Source organism: Rhinolophus sinicus, linkage group LG06, assembly GCF_036562045.2.
Source record: "Rhinolophus sinicus isolate RSC01 linkage group LG06, ASM3656204v1, whole genome shotgun sequence".
NCBI lineage: Eukaryota > Metazoa > Chordata > Mammalia > Chiroptera > Rhinolophidae > Rhinolophus > Rhinolophus sinicus.
Genome location: NC_133756.1, coordinates 54,204,876 through 54,230,845, shown reverse-complemented (window position 1 = coordinate 54,230,845; position 25,970 = coordinate 54,204,876). Strand labels below are relative to the sequence as shown.

The window sequence follows — 25,970 nt, the reverse complement described above, 5'->3', positions numbered from 1 at the left end:
GGGTAGGCCTTGATGGGTCTGGCCAATAAGACAATTCCTCTTCTCCCCACCACCATCCCTTCCCAGAACAACTGGGTTAGCTCATAGCATTTTGTGGACATGTGGACTGGTTAAGGGATGCCCTCAATTAGTGTGAAGTTCATACCACACTTGGATAGTGTGGTATGCTACATATAAAGCTGGGAACTATTGAGCAATTTTGTCACCTATAGTAAACAGCTTCTAAGATGGCGCCAAATTATCTTTGCCTCCTGGTATTCATGCCCTTACACAATCCTCTAACCTTGAGTGTCGGCTAGACCTAGTGATTACTTTTTAACTAGTCATGGAATATAGCAAAAGTCATAGGATATCACTTCTGAGATTAGTTACAAAAAGAGTGTGACTTCCATCTTGGGCACTGTCTCACTTGTTCACTCTGAGAAGTGAACTCCCCCTTGCTTTGAACACACTTATCCCATCATTGTTGCCACTTTCTGAAGTAGTACTGGAAGTCCTCTTTTGTGAGTGTCTTTACGAGCATTTAATAAATTATGTACTTAGAAAACAGTACGAGAAATGGGCAAATGGTTTCATTCTCCATCATGACAACTCTCCGTGACACACAAGGCTTCTGGCATGGCAATTTCTGTCAAATAAAAACATTACGGGCAGCCGGATGGCTCAGTTGGTTAGAGTGTGAGCTCTGAACAACAGGGTTGCTGGTTCGATTCCCACATGGGCCAGTGAGCTGCGCCCTCCACAACTAGATTGAAGGACAATGACTTGGAGCTGATGGGCTCTGGAGAAACATAGTTCCCCAATATTCCCCAATAAAAAATAATAATTCTTATAAAAAACAAAAAGAAAAAACATTACAGTGTGTTCTTATCCACTTTATTTACTGGATTTGGCACCATGTGACTTGTAGCTCTTCCCCAAAATCAAAATGACCATGAAAAGTAAATGTTTTGAATCGATTCAGGACATCATGGCAGCCACGACAGCGCGACTAAGGATACGCACGAGAAAGGACTTCCAGAACTTCTTCAGAAAGTGGCATAAACGATGGGATAAGTATGTTCGAAGCGAGAGGGAGTATTTTGACGGGGATTAATGGCAATGTGTCTTTTACTGTAATAAACTTTTAAAAATTTAAACATTCACTGTATTGTTTGATCACACCTCGTACTAGCTAGTAGTAATTTAATCTTGAAAAGGTTATTAGACATTAAAATCTTTATACTCAAATGAATTAACAGCTTCCCAAAATCATGCAAACAGAAAAAAATCTATCCACCTGTTCACAACCATCTCCACTTCTCATACAGAAAATTAGGTAATAAGGCCTCATTCATTCAGAATTCCTTATTATACTGATAAAGTCTGGGAAAAGGTTTACCTTTGGTTATTTACACAAATAATACAAATAAACAGTGATCACAGGGGAACTGCTAACTGCACTTAAAACATCTTGTTGAAAGTCCTTAAAAGTACTTTTAACACCATTTGTTTACATATAAGTTTTAAATGTTAATTAAAACTGATATTGAACTGCTACCCAGTCACTAAAGTAGTTCTGAAAAGACCTTGTGTTAGGCATTCTTTGTTTTCAGTCTATCTGGAAAACAAACCTTTCATCCAATGAAGACAGTGTGTCATGGACTAAGGAGTATGATTAATTCAATTCTCTGTACCTGAAGTGCAATAAAACAAACTCCAACCTCACTATATTCTTAGAAAGGCCTTTGAATTGATGCTTATAAAGGCCAATTTGAGTTCACCCCCTTACCTCAAACCCTTTGATTTACAGGATCTTCTGGGGAGCAGGATCATTTGAAAAGGTCACTGGGTATAGGTTGGGAGGGAGTTATAGTGCTGATTCCTTACATTCTAGTTTTTAGCAGGTTCAATAAAAGGATATCGTTCTTTCTTGCCTGCCAAAATACCTCAGTCTCAAATATCTTTCTCATATAGTGAAAGATTTGTTTGAAGAGTTTTCTTATTTCTTTTCCTTTTTTTTTTTTTTACAAAAATTCGAATAAAATATAAAATGATATATATCAAATGTGCTTCTGGAAAAGAGACAGGATTGAAGGCAGGGTAAGGGGGAATTTTTCCTTTTTAAAATTATATATGCAATTCTGCATTGTTTAATTTTAACTTTTACTAAAAGCCTATATATATATATATATATATATATATATATATATATATATATATATATTTAACTTTCAATTATTTTTTAAATTATAAAAAGAAAATGCTCCCTGAGAGGGTCTCATTTGTAGTTTAGGATGAATTTCAACCATAACATTAAATCAGTACCTATCAGGCGGGTTTAAAATGGTGTCATAGGAGGAAGCTAAATCGCCTCCTCCCATAAACACATCTACATTTAGAGCAATGTCTCCAGAGAGACAAGAGAGGGCCAACTGAATAGTTTCTGCACAACAAAGCGGAGAGGGAAGAATAGAGAGTGGGAGGGAGAGAGGAAAAGGGGGGGAGAGAGAGAGAGACACTACATAAAGAAGCTTGGGGAACTGTGAGAGCACTCTGGGATCTGAGGGAACTCTTTGGGATCAGAGGTGCTGGTGCGTGCCATTGTTTACATACTCCTCCACCTGGACAGCGCAGGCAGGAGCTCTAGGCAGGTACAGACCTGCAAAGCTGCTGGTATGAGTGCACTGGGCTGCCCAGCCTGGATCCCTGCTCTAGCTGCGGACTACTGGATCAATAGGGCGCCACTCCACTTGGAACCCACTCCAACAGCACCAACAGGGCACCAAAGCAGTCATGCACTGGGCTGCCCTGGCAGGACCCCACTCCTGCCTCAACCAGACCAACAGGGAGCCAGTGCATGCACATGTGTGCGCTGGGCTGCTCCACCCCAAGCCCACTCCTCCTGGCCAGCTGGTGCGCCAGACACCCACCCTGACTCCGACCACTCTCCCAAAACCCAGAACACATTCTACACAAAGGCTGCTTCTACACAGGCTGCTTTTTCGAGATTGGGAGAAACAGGCTTTACATCTAATTCATAGGAACAAACACAACAAGTCAAACAAAATGAGAAGACAAGAACAAATTCCAAATGAAGGAACAACAACAAAAAAAAACACAAGAAAATAACCCTAATGAAACAGTGGGGAGATTCCTCAAAAAATTAGAAATAGAACTACCATACAACCCAGCATTTCCATCTCTAGGTATTTATCCAAAGAAAACAAAAACACTAATTTGAAAAGATATAATCATTCTTATGTTCATTATAGCATTATCTGCAATAGTCAAGATGTGGAAGCAATCTCGGTGTCCATTGATAGTTAAATGGATAAAGATGTCACACACACACACACACACACACACACACACACACACACACACACAGGAGTAATACTCTGCCATAGAAAAGAATGAAATCTTGCCATTTGTGACAACATGGATGGATCTAGAGAGTACTGTGCTAAGTGAAATAAGTCAGAGAAAGACAAATACCACATAATTTCCTTTATATGTAGAATCTAGAAAAACAAAACAGAGACAAACAAGACAAAAATAGAGTTACAGAAATGGAGAATAAACTGATGGTTGCCAGAGGGGAGGGGAGGTGGAGGATGGGTGAAAAAGATGAAGGGGAAGAAGAGGTACAAACTTCCAGTTACAAAATAATAAGCCATGGAAGTGAGTGTACAGCTACAGCACTGGGAATACAGTCAATAATATTGTAAAAACTTGGCAGGGTGACAGATGATTACTACACATCATGTGGTGGTCACATCATAAGGTATATAAATATTGAATCATGTTATATTCCTGAAACTAATATACTATTGTATGCCAATTATACTTTAATACAAAATTAAAAAACAAACTACCTTAGCCCTTGAGATTATATGAAATGAGAAGCAAGGAGAAGATGAATTATGATTAAGGCAAGACGTAGGATGGGACATTCTGATAGGCAGTTCTGAAAGAGGTAAGAACTTGGGATAGAAGGGGAGGGCTATGTATTTGGAAGCAGGGTCAGAATTCAGCTAAGCCAGACTTGTAAATTCACCTGCTTATCGGCACATGTGATTACCAAGGTATTGGCTGGGTTGGGAGTGATTTCTTTGAAGAGGGAAGTAAGATGAGGATATTCTCAATGGATCCACTGCAGTAGTTGGGTTGAAGTAATTGCTACTTCCCGGGAAGAAACTTACCAAATGGTACATTTGGGATGATCTAGGTTTGAGTATGAAGGTGACAGTGGGAGTTTCCTGGATTGCAAGAAACGGAATTAACTGTGGTTAGCCTATAAAGGAGGAATAATAACAAGGGTGGGGCACAACGTTACAAGAGAGGACAGGAAGTGAGTGTGGCAGCTGAGAACGAAGGGATGTCATGTTCTTCCTTAGCAAGCTGAGGACATCTTGAGGTCTGTACTTGGTTTTTAAAATTCCCAATATGGAAAAGAATCCAAACAGGCAACAAATGAAAAACAAAGCTAAGTAAACACAATCCAACTCACCACTCTGGTTAACAGCTGGTTCTAAATATAAAGGTCAAACTTTCAAGGTCTTCATTCTTTAAATGTAATTCTTCAAGCAGGGTGGCTATAAACTGTGTAAACACCACACTTTCCTGCGAATGCTTCTGAACGCCAAGAATCGGGGTCAGTCTGAAACAAACAAAAATATTAAATACATATCCATGAAATGGGAAAGACTAAGGGACTTTCGTCATGGCAGAGATGAAGTCTCTCTGATTTAACAACATTTCTAGAGTGAGAAGGCTTTACTAATAAAAGCAGAAGAGAAATCTCAAGAAAAGACTGAAAGATCAAACATACTGTTAAGTAGAGAAAGAAGCCTAAAGGCCTGAATCTATAACATGTTCTTCATCATACCAGCAAAAACTACCAAAATTGTGCTCAGAAAAGAAAATAAAGTCTTTCCACTTGGGGAAAGAAGGTTGTGGAGAGATGCTTAGAGCTGAGAATTGCTTTAAAAAAATAATTTATATTGACTGTTTGGATTATGTCACCTGGAAAAGACTATATATATATATATATATATTACCTTTTGGAGAAAACCTTAACATTTTTATTTTTAAAACACTAAATAGATGAATTACATCTTATAAGGCACTTAATACAAACTTCATAAGGAACACTTTGCTTTTTTCTCTAACCACTTCCAGTAAATACCCCACAAGATTGATTGCATGTAATAGATTCTTAAAAGTAATTTACATTGAAACATTAGTGAGCATGATTTTAAAAAGTGACGAATCTAATCACAAAGATTAAAACCATTACTTCCATAATTAAAAAAAAAATCTCCAGAGATCATGCTTCATACAACCTTTGCAAGTTACATTCTTTGGGAGAAAATTCTTTTTTCCCCACAAAGCTCTTCCAGATGCTTATTTAATCTTGGTCAGTACCACTGGGCACATCAAGTATAAATAAAATAACTCTACGATTTAAATCAAGAAATCAGAGCACAGCAATTCTGGGGTACTGTGTGTGGAATGGAAAATGTTATTTTCTGAGAGACAGACTTCTTCCTTGCTTAGCCATTTCATACAGAAAGCAAAAGTAAAAGTAAAAGTTTGTCAGAATTGTTCAGGGATGGCCAGGACTTTGAATAGGTAATAAATTCTCTATCTCCCTGAAGGTGTCCTAGCAAGAACTGGAAACTAGGTGACTCCAACAGTTCAGTGAAATCCAGAGTTCTAAGAGGGAAAACCACTATAGTGTATTCCTTCCTGATTTCTCCTGTATTTCTTTAGGGCTGGGCGATGGAGTATCAGTTCTCACACTTCATGAGCTGTCTGGTGATATTCCTCAAAGGTAGTTCATACTGGGAAATAGAACTACCCCAGCCTTCCAATTCCAAGCCCATCCTAGGCACTTGGGTGAATGTAGGTAGTTGTGGCCAACTTTTCCTGAGGCACCTTCCTGCAGAGAAGGTGGAACCTAGAAGTCAACTCTGGCTTTTCCCATCCTTAGGTGATGTCAACATTTAAAATATAATGTTGCTGCTTCCCCACAGTAAGACCAGATACTGGGGATGGGATAACACTGGCTAAAATAAAACCAAGTCAGAGGAGACATATCAGATAGGTCAACTCCATAGAAACCTAGTTTTTGTGTGCGTTTAAAATGGTACTTATATGACATATCCTAGAAAATTTCTCACTTTCAAGGAGAATAGTATTTGATTCATATATGAAAACGAAGTTTTCTAAATTACTTCTCAAAGTGCCATTAGTATGTTTCAAAACTTAACCCTCAATAACTACTAGATTTTTCAATGTGTGTGCTCATGAGAGCAGAAAATGAGAAGAGTTATAGAGAAACAGCTTGAAAGAGAATTGCTCCATCAATTGTCCTTGTTAGAAAATATTTTAGAAATAGTAATAGTTCTCTAGCACATTTATAAGAATATATTTACTCTATAAATTAGTAACTTCATTATAAGGTGTGTTCGAATTTACCTAAAAATTTTGTTCATAAAGAAAATTAGGGTAATGGGAAACTTTAGCTAGGAGTAAAAAAAACACACACAAAAAACGGAAAAGTAACAACGCAAGCCTGCTCCAAGCTCCTGAGCCCATGGCAAATAATTCTAATCAAACAGGCATTGTTTTCTTAATGAGTTTGGACCTGCTTTGAAAATCCTCAAAACAGGGCTCTGAGCAACCATTTCAACTGTTTAGAGCTGACTCCTGAGATGAAACCTATTCACTCCCCAATCTAACTGCAAGCCCTAGGAGAACTCTCTCTACATAACACTGTTCTAATCCTCGCTTTGCCAGGAATGCTTGTTATAATTTTGGGCAAGTTGAACATCAAAGCCTTAGGATCTATGTATAAAATGGGGCTAATAACACTTTAAAGTTCCTTAAAAGTTATTGCAAAATTCAAGTAGGATACTACAGATGAATGAACAACAGATTTTAAAAAAATCAGTTATGATAATGACTATAACATCAACTAACATCTACCATGTACTACCTTTAAATACTTACTATGTACATGTACTAAGCATGAACTATCTCCTTTAACTGTACAATGATGCTGAGGAATGTAGTATTGCTTCCATTTCATGGATGAGGAAATGAAGTCACAAAAAATTGAAGTACCTTCCCCAAGGTCACAGAGTAAGTAGCAGGTCAGGGCTTTTATCGTATGCAATTTATTTCACAAAGCCCTTGCTGTTGACTAGTATGTTAGCTTTCATTCTTTGTAGGCTCTATATCCAGCACTCTGTAAGTTTAATCTTTACCTCACTGATGTGTGCTGGGCCCTCAATAAATATGGAGAAGGAATAGAATGTTTTAAATTTGCTTTAGAGAACTGGAGGACTACAAATATAAAAATGGCAAGCAGCTGGCAGGCAGAAGGCAGTGCTGACAGAGAAATCAAGGTCTGGTGTCTGTTGGGAGATAGGAATATCAACTTGGGGCCTGGAGATTTCTGCAGCTAGTCATCGAGTGCATAAATAGCAATCCTTAGGCACCTGGAGCCGGGATTTCCTGACTACTCTTAACACAGGAGCCCTAAGTGTTGTTGCATAATTATACTCCTGGAAAGTTAGCCAACAAGATTTCCTTTAACCTTATTTATTACCTCGCATTTCCCCTTTAATCTTTAACTGAAAAGATTACTTCTTCCCCATCCCCCCAGTCCCTAACACAGAATGTAAATGATCATAGAAATATACATTAATATTAACTTTCTAACAATTTTAAGTTGACAGAAATCCTTTTTGGAATAAGGTGAAGTATAAATGAATAAATACTCTAATACTTCCTGTGCACCTCTAAACATTAATAATCCAGTGGACTACTTAGAGCCATGTAAAAATTGTTTTCTCTCTTTAAAATAGTCCTCTCTAGAAACCAGGCTCATGAATACAAAAAGTGAAGGATGGTTCTGACAAGTTATAAAGTCATAATGAATAATATATCAAGAAAGATGCTGAACCTTGAAAAAATCTTAGTTATAGTATACTGTAATTTTATGAATGATCCATTTGAAAGAATTATGATTTGCCTCTATCTCCAAAGTAATTTACATTTAAAGTTGAATAAGGACTATATATAATCTTTATGTTTTCCAGATCCTGGGCTCATCTACTTTAATGTTTTATTATTTAACAGCAATTGACTATTTGCCTACTCTTCCAGCCTGCTGCTTACTGGGCATTTGCTGAATTTCCATATCATCTCTGTAGCAAGAGGCTTCTGTGCCTACTTGCACAGATGAATCAGAGGCAAGATCATAATGTTTTATCAGTCTATTGGTCAACGATAGTAGTTGGTTGCATCCACTGCCAAAGATGCTACTAAGAAACTGCTGGGATTGTTTTTTAGGGTATATGCTGCCCTAAAGATAGGTGCTGTTGGGCTCAGTGGAGTTTGAGGCCCTATTTGATGTAGAAGAGCATTGCACTGAGCTTGGAGACGGTTCCACAGTCTGCTTTTGTTGGCAGTGACCATGGAAGAGGCTCTGGAAACCACAGAGCACTAGCAATACAGTCCCTACATGTGCTTAAAGCCAGGACCAATGACATATGAACAAAGACTTATTACTGGAACTGTTCTTTTCATGGTCGTTAACGGTCTCTTAATTGCCACATCTAAAAGCCCCTTCTAAGTTCTCTTCCCAGTTGACTCTGCATATTTGAGGTCCCTGATCACTTCTTCTCCCTTCCTAGGATTCTCCTCTGGCTCTGGAGGCACTCTCTGTCAGGTTCTCCTCCTACCCATGATCCTTTACAATCTCTCTTGTTGGCATTTCTTTTTTCACCAACCCACGGATAACAGGTCTTAACTAAGGTTTTATATTGATCCTCTTCTTTTTGCACTATATCCCATCTCACGGCTAAGACTACCAAAGATTCAAATTTCTAACTTCTCTCCTGGGAGTTTTCTCTCCTTGATGTCCAAAAGATACTTCAAATACCTATGTTCAAACCTGAATTTCTGACCTCACGTTTTCATCAAAACTTCCCGGTATTAGCAACTTCAGTCATCTTTAACTGTTACCCATTAATGTCCTTTGTCCAATCAGTTGCCAAGTCCTGCTGCCTCTCCTCTGAGGTACCTCTTAAATTCACTTCATCTTCTCCATTCTAACTGACCTATCCTAATTCAGATGAGTTACTTCTTGCCTGGACTACAGCTAGAGCCTCCTAAGTGGTCTCCCACTCCCAGCCATTTTTCTATATTGCCATCACAATCCTCTCTCATAGATCTCATTCCTTTGTTCTCTTGCTTTAACTACTTGTAGGAGAAATCCAATTTCTTTGGGCCTTTTTATTTCCTTTTATTTTCATTGTTTCAGTCACATGAATACATTCTTATAAGTATTTCAAATAACATGAAAATGTGTATTGTTAGTTGTATATATTTTTCTCACCCACCAGACAGATGGAAGCCTGAGATCTCATTTTATTCATCCATCTTTGTATTCCCCATAGGCTTATTCTCTTAATAACTTGGTGAATAACTAAAATTGCTGCTTCCCCATATTAGCATTTCTCACTGTACTTACACAATGGGTCTGTGGGACAAATCCAGCTTGCTGCTTATTTTTGTATATAAAGTTTTGTATTGAAAAACAGCCACGCCCACTTATTTATATATTCTATGGCTGCTTTTGCGCTACAAGAGCAGAGCTGAGTAGTTGGGACTATAGAGCGAGCAAAGCTGAAAATATTTACAATCTAGCACTTTACAGAAAGTTTGCTAATCTTTATACTAGTATTAGGTTGGTGCAAAAGTAATTGCGGTTTAAGGGGCCGCCGGATGGCTCAGTTGGTTAGTGTGTGAGCTCTGAACAACAGGGTTGCTGGTTCGATTCGCACATGGGCCAGTGAGCTGCTCCCTCCACAACTAGATTGAAGGACAACGACTTGGAGCTGATGGGCCCTGGAGAAACACACTGTTCCCTAATATTCCCAATAAAAACAATTAAAAAACAAGTAATTGTGGTTTAAAAGGTTGAAAAAAGTTGCAAAAACCACAATTAGTTTTGCACCAACCTAATAGAAGACTGTTATGCACCAATTTTCATTTAAAATAAACACTAATATAATGCTTTCTATACTAGAGCTCTGGTGATGACAGCAATTAAAACAGGAGATGAAAGATACAAAGGAACCATTTGGTCTAAGAATATTCGGGGTCTGGTCTGTGACAGCATGGAACATGCTTAAAGACACCAAAAATATCTCATAAAATCTTCCAGCTGCAGAGACAACTTTCCTTGGCTTACTCCACTCCAGCCAAACTGACCAACCCTGCCTAAGATATGCCGAGGTTTAGTAGGCCGAGGTTCAGGCTGGCTGTGTTCTTTTCTGGGGATGCTCTTCCCCCAGATCTCTGCACAGTGGGCTCCTTCATGTGATTCAGTTTTGTTTAAATGTCACTTCTCCCATCCTCATCCTTACCCTCTACTTATTTTGCTTTCTTTGTCTCCATAATCCTCTTTTCTAATTCTATTACTGGTTTGCTTGTTACCTGTCTATCTCCCACCCAAAAGAAGGTGAATGTCATGAGAGCAATGACCGTTCACTATATCCCTCATGCCTAGCACACTGCAGATGATCAGTATTTACTTGCTGAATGAAGAAACACCTTAAAAATCTACTTATTTATTGCACTTACTGAAGTGTTTTTTTCTTCTTCATAAAATTCTTTCTTTTTGAGAGGAAGGAAGGAAGGAAGGAAATATTTTCTTGACTCCTCCTCCTGCTCGCACATAGTGGCACCTTCCTGCCAGAATGTTTTAGAACATCTATCACTAAGGTGAGATGAGCTTCAAACTCATCAGGTACACCAAGCATTAATTCAAGACCTACCACTTATTCTTCCATTTCCCCTCCTCACTTCCACTTATCTGGAACTCAAGTGTTGTTGGGGAAGTGCTAAGATTGACCAAGAGTGAGTAGTGCTAAGTGCAACTGAGCAGGGTTGGCTTAAAGCTTTAATTTCCTTCCAATCCTGCAGAGAAACTGTGCAGTAAGGGGCAGGCCCTGGAGTGTGGGCTTGGTAATACCCTCCTCAGGAGCAAAAGTACTTCAGTCTCACAGCTAAAACATGAAAGGACAAGAAATTCTTTTCACACTAAATGTGTTGAGATTTACCTGACCAAAAGGAAGAGCAATTTAAGATAGCTACAATCCAACTAATATAGGTCTTTATTTCTGTGTATTTCTGGCTGTTATTACGGTTCCTGAATGGGATGTATTCTTATTCTTTTTAGGTCAATGAAAGTAGCAGAATGTAGCCGCAAAACAAGAACTCAACTGTTTTTAGAATCTATACTTCTTTTCAGTCTCCTCCCATCAAAAGTTAAATGGTGAAAGAAAAGAGACTCAAGATCCTTTTTTTAATGTAGTGATTTGGTCCCTTTACACAAGACTGCACATAAACTACCTCCACTATCTTGAAGGAGGGGGATTCTACATGCTACCTCTATCTGTAGCATGTAGCAATGGTTAACAAACTTTCCATTCTAGACATTATTCCCCATATGTAATCTAAATGTCTCTTGCAGAATTTTATTTTCTCATCACAGAACTTTTTTTGGGGGTGGGGGGTGAGGTGAGCTCTTAAAAGTTACTCCTTCATATTCTTGAAAATGGTTCCCAATTAATTCCAAGTCCTTTTAATTTTTCCTGAGAGATGCCGACTGCTCCTTATTCAGATTGGTATTCTTCCCTACACACCCTTTTAGCGTCTCATTTTCCTAAAATATAGTGCCCCTGAATATAAATATTGTCCAAATTCATTACTTCAGAACATAAAACAATATATCTCCTACTCCACAGAAAGATATCATGAAATAAAATCTTTCACGCCTCAGTTATCTTTGAAGTACAATCTTAGAACCTTATCCAACACCCCTCTCCCCACTTTGTTAAACTGACTCCCTACGATCTTCCTTTCCCCTTAATCCTTTACTGTACATTATTAATTATGATATGCTAATCACTTATTTGTTTAACTTTTTCATTAAAGACCTCCCACTCTATTATATATTGAAAAAGTCTCAAGCTTCTATTCCAGCGCTGCAACTTCTAATAGTATCAAAGAAAACCACAATAAATTGGGGCCAAATAACTACTTCTACTTAAGCAAAAAACAGCAATATACCACAGTTGGTATTTAACAATGTGTTTTTATGTAGGAAATACCTTTAAGACAACAGAAAATGTGACTGGCCATGAGTAAAAACAAAAGATTTTTATGTTTCAATTTATTTCCTTTAAGTTCTTTTAAGTATGAATAAAAACCTCTAAAGGTAACACTGAAAGAATGGCTTACCACAAGCAGTCTGTACGCTGGAGAATATAATTCGAAAAAAACGACATAACAACTTGCAAGGTATAAATCACAAACAAGAAAGGAAATTTCTCATGAAAACGCCACTGATTCAAATCTCTATTCTGAAAAGACAGTCAGCCTTCTCTAACTAGTTTTTTACCATATGGTAAATGGCATGACAACAAAAGCAAAAAGCTAAGTGTCAAACTGTATCTTAATGATAAGACCTTTATTTAGCTGACTGCTCCACATATGCTGCACATCAAAAAGAGAGACAGCAAGTCAAGTTAGGACAAGTACCCTCCATTTGTTATTACTGAGCTATCAAACAACATCTGGTTAACAGGAATTATTATACACAGTAGTAAGAGAAGTTTCAAGGTTTGACAACCGAAACAAGAGATTTTTAATTAAAAAGTGGCATTTTTATAGATCCTCATATTCAAGGATTTAGAGCTGCATAAACTCTTGATTAACTCTCAGATCAAGTTACCTGTAATTCTGTGAGTCACTGGTTTGTATCTTACCAACGGAGAAAGCTATATAAAAAGTTAAAGTGGCAGTTTATTGAACAAGTGGAGCTAAACCACTGAGGGAACTCTATTATCCATCTCTCATAGTGCACTAAAGTCAGTAATGAACTTGGATATTTAAATGGCCTTCCCGATTGTGGTCCTTATTGCTTTACTCACTGTACTGATTCCCACTGGGGAATACCCAGTGCAGCTCCTGAAACACTGGAAGTCACAGCACGGCCTGAAATATGCTTTCCTGAGTAATCTGTGTGAAACGGGTGAAGATCACATCATGCACTGGCCTGAAATGACATAGAACAGACATCCCTTACCCTGACCCTCAAAACTAAGAGAAGCAAAAACTCTTGGAGTTTCCTGAGAGTTTATTATTGATTTCCAAGCTCATAGAATCAAACCAGTAGGCATCGACTGGTACACAGAATCAAACTGGTATGTAAAATTACACTGAACAACACTCCTCATACTCAACATAATCTTAAGGGAAGAAAGAGCTGTGAGAACGTCTATATGAATAAATGTCACCAGAAAGCAAGCTTCTTTATGGTTTGGGGTTGGAGGAAGGGACAGGAAGTGAAAAGCCACACACTTTCTGTACCTATCAGATTTGAGAAATTACGGGGTTCACACAGAGTTCTGTTGCAGTAGGGAAACCTGCTGATTACCATGCATAAAGGTGATGAACATGCAGAGACTGCTAAAAGTTAATGTTGGGCTTAAAATAATTTTTTCCATTCTCTTATCCCTCAGAAGTTAGGGCTGGAAAGGAGAAAGTAAAAGAAGAAGGTAAAATTTCTGTTAAATAGAAATACTTTCAACATTTACATGTACAGGCCCTATGCTTGTCACTTCATCAATCAGAAAAGATATTATAATACCTGACACTTTGGGGGCTTAGACTCAAACAAAAACAAAAGTTTTCTGGGACAGATGAGGCATGTTTATTAATAACGGTCTGGGTAAGTGAAGAATCTGTAAGATGAGGTTTAACCTCTTATTTTATGAGGCTATACCACCACTTAAATTTCCTCGAGTGTGACTTAATCCCAATTTATACAGCTAGTTTCCTTTTGGCAGATTAAGTAACTGAGGCTTTGGCCAGAGCAAGGGATTTATCCAGGGTCCCACTGGCTAAGAATAGTGTTAAAAATGGACACCTTTATCACACAAAGGCAGCTTTCTTATCTATAAGTCTTGTTATTCCTTTCTTCCTGCATGGCAGTAACAACTGTTACTTCACCCATATTTTGTCTTCTTGTAAAAACTGAGTTGGGATTTTCCCTCCTTCTCTACATGAACAAGTGCTAAATGACAAAGGATTAAACCAGAACACCTCTGTCTGCACAAACATACATTCAAAACTGAAACAGAGCTGTGACCAGTAACACAATGGGTCAAAATGTCATCTATTTTCAGAATTTTGAGGGCCCACACAAACCCAAGACATTTTACAAAAATGCCTCTCTATTAAAAAAAAACCAAAACCAATTCTGGTATAAACTTTAAAAAGGAATTTCACTTGTATATTCAGGTCTCTTTACCACGTAAGATATTAGGATTTTGTATTTAACACAAAACTCTTTCCAACTTGCTTGTTTCTTAAGGGGGAGAAGGCAGAAGAAAATTCAATTGTCAGCGATTCTCTAAAAACATTTGTCTGATCTGTGGCTCCTAGCTTCCTCCCAGTAGTAACACAGCAGCGATTGGGGCACAGGAAAGAAACAAAAAGGCACCCTGTGGAAGGAAGAGCTTTTCTTTTTCCTTAAAATAACATGGCCTGGCCTCGTGCAGAGGTAACTACTTCATGGCACTTTCGTAAGCTGCAGGTGATGTCGTTTATTAAGTAAACGATAAACATGGCTTTACAATTGACAAGGAAACAAATGTGCCAAGAGGTCAGAGCTGAGTTTAAAATTCAGATACTTTAAAATGGCTGGTGGGGTGGCTTTCTAAATTGAAGAAGATGAATTTGTTTCCCTTGAAGAATGTCAGTTCTTCTTCCCAGTTCCCTTTGTGGCAGGATCTCAACCACTGATTCAAACATAAGAAGTATCAGTGATTTCCAAGTTTGTAAAAAGATTTTTTTCTTTATGAAACTAACTCGTTGGTTTTCAACCTTTCTGTGAAGTTGCTGCAAGTGTTAACTCCAAAATGAGGCTCAAGTGACTTTCTTAAGGTCACGCAGTCAGTAAGAGATGAGAAAAAAACCCCACAAGTACTCCCCACTAGTCTACACTTCTAACCACTACCATACAAGTTCACATGTCTGATTCATTTTAAGAACTGAGTATACCTTATGATTTCAAAGGCCCATTTATATGTGTTGTTTAAATACTTTTTGAAATCTGTCATTCAAAATAAAATGTGCTAAGGAAACTGACAATTCTATTGATTCTAATTCATCCGGTCTCCAGACAGCCAAGAAGCATCTTCCACCATCAAGTAATGATGATTTTAGCAGAAAGCTAAGAAGTGCCTCTAAGCAAGCAAATCCTGGCAGACACATCCACAGTAATTGATATAACACACCTCTATCTAGCACCTAATAATTGCACTAGAATTATATATGGTGGTTCTTAATGCTGTCTGTACAAATTACAATCACTTGGGGAACTTAAAAAAAATACATTATGTCCAGGCCCCACCCTAGACCAATGCATCAAAATCTCTTAATAAGGTATTAGTTAGTACTTTTTAAAAGCTCCTATGTGATTCAAATATACAACCAGTGTTGAGAACCACTGCTCAATTTTTTTTTAAAACTTTTATTTATTTAAGTGTGTTTTTCCAGGACCCATCAGCTTCAAGTCAAGTAGTTGCTTCAATCCAGTTGTGGAGGGTGCAGCTCACTGGCCCATGTGGGGCTCAAACTGGCAACCTTGTTGTTAAGAGCACCGCGCTCTAACCAACCGAGCTAACCGGCCACCCCACCACTGCTCAATTTTTGAAGTGAATAAATTTGTACAGTTCTGATCATTTGTTATACTTGTTAACTACACTGTTGGAAAACTGAATAGTAAAGGATATGAGATCCTTACATAAATATCTATGTAATGAAGCAGAAGGTAATACGGTCCAAAAGAAATGTCATCTATAGGAATTTACACAAGGAAGACATTATATCTACCTCTGGGGGGTTAAGAAAGGCGTCTAAGGAAGTGATGACATTTGAACATTTGACATTTGAAGACCAGGAAAGACAGATAGGAAAAATAAAGGCATTTTAAGTACAGTTCACAGTTATAACAAAGATGCTTATACAGGGAAATAGGGGACACAATGCAAGGACACAAAAGACGAATAAGTTGGATAGGCAGGTTGGGGCCACTTTAGCAGGGCCTTGAATTGCAAGCAAAATTACCTGAGAGAAACTGGGCATCACTAGGTTTCTGAACAAAGGCCTACCCTGATCAGAATTAAGCTTTAGTGAGATTATTCTTATAACTGGAGGAAAGACGGACCAGTTGAGGGAAGAGACACATGGCAAGGAGACCTGTTTAAGAAGGCCAGAATTGCAGCCATCTAGGCAAGTAATGAAAGCCTGATGTGGGCTAGTAGCAGTAGAAAGGAGAAAAACAACGGGATAAGAGAAGTTACAAGGACAGGACTCAACAGTTGATTACATATGGGAGATGGGAGCAAGAGAAACACTGAAGACAAACTAGATTTTAGTGCTGGGCAATTAGGAAGATGGAAATGCCACCAGAGAAAAAGGAACATTTGAAAGAGAAGATAGAGCTCAGTCTCAGATTTGAGTTTGAATTGCCTGAGGAATAGCCAAATGGAGATGCCCAGCAAATAATAAAACATTTTGGTCTTCAACCTAGGAGAGGTCAGAGCTGAAGATACAACGTTGGGGTGGGGGGAGGGGACACAAATATTTGACTGGGAAGACCAATTTTCTTCCTAAGGTAACTCTGTTATCCTGTACCAATTATGTCTGTCCTGATTTCTTGAACTAATCGCTTTCACCAGCACTTCTGAATTTCTTACATCCTTGTCTTAGCTTTTCTATTCATCAAAACTACAACCTGAAATAATGCTGCAATCTATCTCCACACCTACAACAAGATAGCTAAAAACTAACGGGGAAAGGGGAATGGGAGGAAGAAGGGAACTTTTAAGACTGATACCACAACACAGCCATGTTCTCTGGACTAATTTGCGTACTCAGTGTCATTTGTCAATTTTCTCTGGCCCTGGGTTAGTAGTTCCTTTTCCAGATCCTCTCTGTGACCACTATTAATATTTTCACTCTCTACCTAACCATCATCTCTGTACTCTTAGAAGACAACCTCATATCCTGCTTCATTGAAAAATGAAGTTGTCAGGCATGATTTAAAAATTTCTCCCTTTTATTTACAAACTTATCTATAACCACATAATCTTCACTTATTTTCTTCCTGTCTCAGAAGATGTAGTATTTCTCTCCCATTCAAGCTATTCCATCGGCCTGTGACCAGGATTCCAATGCTTCCTCTGGGATGTTGCTCCACCGTGTAATCCCCCCACCCCCACCCCTCAGCTTCAGATTAGTTTTCTTTATTGCCTCTTCTCCATACCCTACAAACATGCTAAGGTCTCTTTCACCCAAAATAAAATATCACTGTTCAATCTCCTATCCTTATCAAGTTTCTCAAAAGAGAAATCTACATTCACTGATTCTACTTCCTCACCTTAATCTGGGATATAGAGGTTCATATATTCCTTCAAATTATACTAAAGACTTTTTTTTTTTTCAAATATGCACTTTTTTTCCTTGGGGAAAGAATACGTATTTTTAATCCTATTTTCAATGTATAAGTATGTATTCTTGATGTATAACCTTAACTGCAGAGAATTTGTTAGTGGCATTTAATTTTATAGTTTTGGGAATTTGGGAACTTCTGAAAGTTATATAAGTCTTACTGTTTCAGAGAAGTAACATTTTTCTCTGCACTGAAATCACAGGAATACTAGTTACAACCTCATGGTTACCTTATTTTTATGAGACATTTCGCAGTGCAGCTGATCTGTTACTCACTGCAATTAGATGGTGAACGGCATCATCATGTGGGGCCTGAAACACTCATCGGAAAGAAAATCAGTAAACACATGAAACAGAAATAGTGCAGGCGGTTCAGTTACTGTAATGTGATTTCACCTCCACAGAAATTGCAGGTGTTCACCAAGCAGTTTGTGGCAGCTTCCCAAGTACTTCTGCTCCACTGGCATTACTGGTACTAAGCCTTGTGTATTTTGATATACCCAAGCAGAGTATACCTTAGCTGTACTAAAATGACAAAAAGCCAATGCTTGAACTCCTCATTCGAAATGGACAGTGGGACAACACCAAATAGTGAGAACAGCAATAGTGAGAACTAGATAATACCAAGCCTCAATTTTTTACTCTTTGGCCTTTATAATCTGCTCTAAACCTCTGTAAAAATATTTCAACATGGAGTAAAATGGAAGCATTTGAATTTTGCCTGTAAGAACCATATGACTTTATTGTTACCTAGAACTATCAGAAGGAGAAGAATCAGAGACAGGAAGAATATTAAAAAAGGTGTTTAGTCTCTATAACACACAATCTAAACCAGGGGTATCAAAACTGCGGCCCGTGCGCCAACTGTGGCCCGCAATCCATTGTTAATTGGCCCGCAGCAAATTCCAAAAATACATTTAGTTTACTTAAATAAACCAGGTGAGGCAATACGTACTTCACCTTGAGTGAGTGGCCCGGCTGTTTGTGTATTTTACCGCATATGGCCCTTGGTGAAAAACATTGAAAAAAGTTTGGACATCCCTGATCTAAACGGAAGTGTTTAAACAGAACAGAGAAAAAATACACTAGGTAATTAGGATCTTGAATTTAATCAGTATTCAATATACCTGGGAATAATCATTTCTTTCTCTTTGTAAATGTTTTTAAATCAAAGAAACATTAAAAAAATTAAAATGTTCATAAATTTTATAATTATGAGTTAAAAGATAAGCTCACATTGACAAAATCTATCTTTGTTTTTTATTAATTTTATTAAAGATTTTAGAAGAATATATTTGCAAAAAAGCAATGTTAGGTTTGGTTAAAAGTAACAATTCTTTTTAGCTTAAATAGTCACATTCCTTCTCAGACTATATCCACCCTGAAAAATATGAATCACTACAGAAATACAGGGGCATTGTCCTTCCTTTCATTCCTAATACTAAGCAACTATTTTTGTTTTTCCCTGGCAATGAAATTTTACCAGTGCTACCAATTCGGTGTTTAAGTTCATAACATCAACAATAATTTATCCATTTTCCCATCCATTCATTCATTTGATTTATTCTACAAATATTCACTGAGTGCTTATGAAATGACAGATTGAGTGTTTGGAATCGGGAGACAAAAGTAATCTAAGCAATGTCCTTGGCTGCATGAAGATTATGTTTTGGTAAGAAAACAGTTTCAAATTCACCTCACTGCAGACATCCTTCCTGGTTTAGTACTGTTTACACATTGTCAAAACACAATTAGTCGATGAATGGAAAGTATCTTAATTGTCATGTAGAAACGTATGTGTGTGTGTGTGTGTGTGTCTTTTTTTGGGGGAGGGGGGATGTGAAGTACATGTGTATGTCCCTAAAACTGATTTGAGGGCCATGAACGATGAGAAGACAGGGAAGGTAAAAATCATGAATATGAACGAAAAGTTAGTCACCAGAATTAAGTGTCATAGCTGTATAGCTCAATCTTAGAAATGCTGTCCTAAACTAATTCTCCACTGACCTGTGATGGAGGGCGGGTAATAAGAATCAATCAGAGCAAGGAATGAAATAATAATACTAATATGGGTTTTTAGAAGGAGGAACATAAAAGGTTTGGTTCAATTACTCTTGAAATTAAGTATAGGAGGCAAAATGTTACCAAATAACACTGACATTCAAGGCAAAGAGAGAGAAACATGTGCAGGAAACAGTGGGAAAGGAGGTGGTGGGTAACAGGTTAGGAAGAAAAAGCAAAAGCCAAGTATGCCTTTGATGCCATTCCCAGGTTCTTCATGGGCCACGTCCCATCAGTTACCCTGTCTTTTTAGTACTCCCAAGCCTGCCTAACATCTCCTTTCCCTCTGCTACAAAGATGCTCAAGCCTCCCCTCTCCTGAGATGTCTTCTGAAGATTTGCCATATTATATTGGGTTATAGCCCCTCTCTCCTTTCCTCTTCTGCCAACCATATGAAAAGAGTGGTCAACATTTGCTACATCTAGTATCCTTACAACTGTCTACTAGACCAGTCCCTACAATCTGGTTTCCACTCCTATCATTCTATGGAAACTGCTTTCTAGAAGGACACCTACAAACACCTAATTGCCAAAACCACAGCCGTTTTTCAGCCCTTCTCCTCATTCAGAAGATAACTACATGGTTCTCAGAAAGGTAGATACCACGTCTTTCTTGAACCTCAAACCCACTTTGGATTCCTCAACAGTGTTCTGGCTGTACAAGGAGCTTTCTGAGGTACACTGCCGTGGAAAGTGCACACATTTTGATGTCAGATAGGTCTGAGTTTGAATCCCAGCTGTGACCTTGGACAAAGTGCTTGTCATCCCAGAGTCTGTTACCTTCCTCTGGAAAGTGGGACACCGCCACTGAACTTTGAGGATCAAATGAAATAATACAGTTGATGTTCAAAAATTGCCCGTTTCCCCCCTTTCTGCTTTGTTGGTATTCCTCAGGCATCCTTGGCATGGATGTGGGTATTCCACAGGTTCCAACTGATGCTGACTCTGCATTTAACACCCTCTACTGCTGCCATCTCATCCCAATGCTGACTCCAAAATTCGCGTCTCTGATTTTCCTTACCATTTTTCAGCTCCAATTCCACATTTTCAATTGCCTAGAAGGGAACCACCCAACTAGATAATCTGCGTGAACCTTAAACTGTACAGGAATAATCTCAATGTTTGCAGAACAGGTATTAAACCAAATGTTTCATCTCTTTCAATTAGTTCCTCTTACCCACTTCCCTAAAGGCACCAGTATTTTCCCAAGTATCTGTCCTCACGTTGTGAAATCATGTTTGACTCCCCCTCCCCCATCCCACTGCTAAACCTTGTAGATTCTGGAGCTGTAACGTCTCTAAGCATCTGTCTTTCCCATTTCACTTTCATTGTAATAATTTTAGTTCACTGCCTAAGTGCTCTTTGGTTAACTAGGCTGTTACTAGCTGAGGCTTTCAGAAAATCAATTACATAAATGGTGTGGCAAGAGCCAGAATGCAAGGGATTAATGAAAAGCACTAGAATCACTGACAGCAGACTAGCTTTTCAAAAGTTTGGTTAAGTGAATGGCTGATAGTCTGAGGGGTCATCAGTGAGATTAAGAACAAAGGATAGGTGAGTGTTTTTTTCTGTTTTGTTTTTTAAACTTTAAAGATGAATAAGGACTTGTAGGCAGGAGGGACGCAGTCAACAAAGAGCAAGAAAGGATAGCTTTCTAATAAATCTCATTCATTCTTTCTCTGCCAGATATTTATTGTAAACCTATGTAGTTCTAGGCACAATGCTTAGTACTGAGTATATAATGGTGAGTAAAATCAGATATAGAACCAGCTCCTAAAGTCTCCAAGTTGAAAGAGACAGACATTAATCAAGTAATCATACAATTACACATGAAACTGAAAATAGGACAAGTGCTAGGAAAGGTTAAGTGCATGGTGTTATGGAGGCCTATTTATAAATATATTTGATTTAATCAAGGAAGTCAAGAACAGATTCTTGAGGAAGAAACATTTCCTCTAGTTCTGAAAGATGAAGGGAAATTAACCAAAGAGGGGAGGGAACAACATTTTGGACAGAGCACAACCTTTGTTTCATGGTGAGAAAGATTATGATGAAAAGGGCTGAAAGAAGGTCAGAGTGGCAGGAAGAGGGAGAATAAGGTAGGGTGACGTGAGATGAGGCTGGAGAAGAAGGGGCTGGACCACACAGGGCCACGTAGGCCACATAAGAGGTTCTTCTTAAGGGGCAATGGAAGCCTCTGAAGGACTGGTACAAGGTGGAAGACAGGATCAGATCTCACTCCAGATCTCTCCAAGACTGATCTTCCTAAAGCACAGGCTTCATGGTGGTACTTTCTGCTCAAAACTTAAATGATTTTCACTGTCCACTGAAATAAGATCTATCTCTACAAGAGAACCCAACTTCCCAACCACTCTTCCCAGTCATCTTGTACTTTTAACTACATCTCTTCTTTTTACTTTTTTCATGCTATAGTTGCCCCCGACATCCTTTCATTTCTGTTTCTTAAAACCCCTTCTATCTTTTGGGCCAATCACAAATCCCACTTCTGTGCAACTTTTTTTTGATCTTCCTAGTCAAGATCTTTTGCTTCTTTGAATCCCCACAACATTTGTGCTTATTTTTGCCACTTAATAATTCAATTTTTTATTGTAGTAACCTCTGCACAGATTGATTCCGTCCCCCCGCCCCCCCCCCCCAACCTCCAGCAGTCTGTAAAGTCTTTGAGGGCAGGGGCTTTGTTTAAAATTTGTATCCCCCACAGGGCCTCACACAGTCTTACCTATAGCAGCTGCTCAATAAATATTTGTTGGTTATTTTTTGAGTCATATTTCTAAGTATTTTAAACTTTGCCATTATTGTGTGGATTTCAGATTCTACACTGACTTATAGTTATGATGCTACAGCAAAGTGTAGGTCTCATCACCTTTTCTGGTATACATGGGCACTAATTATTGATGATTTTCAGGGCATGGTATTAAAGAAAAAAAAATCCAAATAGAAATCCTAATTTAGAAGAAAAGTCAGGGTTACAAATAAGGTACTTTAGCTAACAATCAGATGGTACTATCTCAGAGAAAAAACTCAAGTTACCCTACATACCTAATTCAAAGAAGATGTATCAACGAGCACTTGGGATCTTTTCATCTATGAAAGAAAAAAAAGTAGGAAGTATAAAAGGAAAACATTATTCTAAAACTACTTTAAAAATGTCCTTAAATGTGATCTGAACACAGAATCAGAAACTCTCACCTAACAGCTTTCTAGACATCCCTATTCATTGCTAAGACTGACTCCCAGAATAAAATGCAAAGAAGTAAAGTGGAAGGGAGATAACAAGGTCCATGGTTGTAGTGAGAATTCTGTAAACAAAATACTTTAAAATATATATTTACTTTAATATAATCAACTTACGCATTTCAGTTTGCTCTTTATCACCGTTAGTATAATGTTGAGGTACTAAACCACTGTTTCCTTTTGCATCCAGGGAAGGTTCCTCATCTTTGATGTGGAGAGCAATATAATGTCAGCTCCTCTATAGGAGAAGGAGAGTAGAGGAATCTTGGGAGCGTTTCACTCCCATTTACTTAAATAAGTACTCTGTAATCTTCCCACAGAAAGAGTGACTAGCCATATCATTCAATGCATGTCTTTGCCAAGCTTAATGTCTAAGATACCTAACAAAGTAGTAATACTTGGGCAGTGTCACCATGATGCTCTATCAGCAAAATTAAAAGTGTTTCTTCTGCTAAATATACTTATCTTCACTGTCTCTTTCAGTAGCCTTTGACATATTGCATTATAATAGCTATTTACTTATAGTTGAATTCGCTCTGCCAGTTTGATTTAGTCCAACCCCTCATACTGCCAACAAGAAAAATAATGCACAATGAGGTTAAAGAAATCTGTGCAAGGCTATACACTGCCAGTACAAGGAAAATTTAAAAAAAGGGTATTCAGAATGCTAATGAATTTAAGGACCTTTGCATAGCTAAACGTGGTCTCTGAGGTAAGGGAATTACATTTAATAAAAATATTAAGCTTGATAAAAATTATTTACATAAAGTTAAATTGCATTTAATTTTATCCTAGGCACAAAGCTAAAGTCCCCAAATTTGAAAACCAAGAGGCATGTGAGGCTATTACTATTAAGGACTTCTAAGAAAAATAAAGAAAGTTGACAAGAACATACCATGAAGAAGTATGTCATTATGGAGTTTCTATTTCAGAACTATCTGGAAAATTGAGATAAAAACTTTGATTATAAAAGACTATGATAGCCAAATAAAATATAATGTTTTTCTTATAACAGATGGTTTATGCCCTGATAATGTTTGCATTTAATGCTTTAGGATTACCTATTAATAAGGAAGCAGGGATGCTTTCCACTGATATTTCTAATTCAAAAGAAACACGTTCTCTGTAACTTACTTTGTAGTGATGTATTACACATAAGTTTGTTTAAAGGGCTGGGCTGTAGTGACTTTAAAACTTTATATCTAAATCCTGTTTGTGACAGATCTACAGAGCAGCTTTGTAGATGAGTGCTGAAAAGCTTTTTTGTCAAATTGTTGCTATGTAACAATTCTCCCAGAGTAGCAGCTCCAACTTTTTTCAGTGCTCTAAGATTGAACCAGAACCAGCCAGTGGTGTTCACAGACAATGATTATCACAGGCTTCCAGTGCAGAACCCTGACGCTGGGGACAACAGCCTGTAGGCCTCAGGCTCCCTTGCCTCCCTGGCCCTGTCCTCTCGGTGAGCTCAGTCAGGATGTGAAGATGTTATTGGTAGATATGGAGTCTGACTCAAGTGGAGGCTGTGACTTCAAGGCCAAGTGCTACTTGCTACTTACCGTCACCACTATCACCACTGTTGCTGCCTGGGATGGAGAAGATGGAGAACACATTTTTTTGCTGAGAATCCTTGGTGACTTAAATGTGCATTGTGGCCAGAGGCTGGGGATTCTCAGATACTTATGGATTAAAAAAACTAACATTATAAGACTGCCTCAAATATGGGGAATGCTGAGGGGGGCTGGGGCGGGGGTAATCACTGTAGAAAGCAGGCTTTGGTTAAAAATTAAACAAGTATTATTTTTTCTTTAGAAAATATCTGGATTCCCACATAGCCCTGCTGCCTGAGGGTAAAGTTACTTCAATTAAAAATATTATATATATATATATATATATATATATATATATATATATATATATATATATATAAAATATAAATTCCCAACAATGATTATAGGGAGGTTGGAAATAATCTAATTATTGTTTAATCCTCAGTAAATAGGTAAATACTTAAATAGTGACAAAGGTACTGTGATAAAGATAAATCCAAGATTTATACAAGCAAAAGAACAAAAACAAAACAAGGAATTTTATGGATATAGCAGAATCCAAAATAAATACCACTAGTTATGGCTCAGACATTTAATTTATATGGTTTCACATTCAACACTATGATCTTTTTTTCAGTGGAGGGGAGCTCAACAGGTACTCATTTTGCATATGTAGTAGAAATTCCTTGAACATAAGAAATTGATATTTCAAGTTCATGAAGGTCTAAAATCAATTAGAACAGGCATATTTAAATTGACAAAACTACAAATATAAGCCTCTAAAATGATTACTGGGTATGAGGCAAGAAGAGATGAGCTTTAAAGTTCAATCTATAGAGCTTTCAGACATTGCCAGTAGAAATTTAAAGCAGTGCAGCCACTGTGGAAAACAGTCTAGCAGTTCCTTAAAAGGTTAAACACAGAGTTACCACATAATCCAGTAATTCCACTCCTAGGTATATACTCCAGAGAACTGAAAACATATGCTCACACAAAAGCTTGTACACAAATGTTTGTGATAGTCAAAAAGTTGAAATAACCCAAATAACCATCAACTGATGAATGAAAAACACAATGTCGTATTATCATAAAATGGAATATTACTAAGCCATGAAAAGGAATGAAGTACTGTTACATGCTGCATGTAACATGAATGAACCTTGAAAACATCATGTCAAGAGAAAGAAGCCAAATACAAAACATCATATATTATATGATTCCGTCTATATGAAATATTCAGAACTGGTAAATTCACAGACACAGAAAGTAGATTATTGGTTGCCAGGGGATGGAGGAAAGGGAAACTAGGACTAAATTAATAGATATAAGGTTTCTTTTTGGGGTAAGGAAAATGTTCTGGAATTAGGGGTGACATTTGTGTAATATAGTGAATATAATAAATAAAAGTGAATTGTACACTTTAAGATGGTGAATTTTGTTATAATGAATTTTACCTCAATAAAAAAATTCACTTAAATATAAAAAATTTCATAATTATAAGGAAACATTATAAAAAATTATT

General features: G+C 37.7%; 1 protein-coding gene across 7 annotated transcripts in view; it reads right to left on the bottom strand.

Annotated features, from left to right (window-relative positions):
• The window catches only part of RPAP2 (RNA polymerase II associated protein 2), a 117,008-nt gene that overhangs the window by 47,184 nt on the left and 43,854 nt on the right, over positions 1–25,970 (bottom strand). For 6 of the 7 annotated variants that reach the window (XR_012497300.1, XM_019752922.2, XM_074335131.1 and 3 more), the window contains one exon: positions 4,493–4,642. Coding sequence is in view for 6 of the 7 variants with exons in the window: in XM_019752922.2 (XP_019608481.2) it covers positions 4,501–4,642 (142 nt within the window). In the remaining variant the exon portion in view is untranslated. Of the gene's footprint in view, positions 1–2,236; positions 4,242–4,492; positions 4,643–25,970 lie in introns of those variants that run through there. The other variant, XM_019752952.2, reaches the window with a different exon arrangement.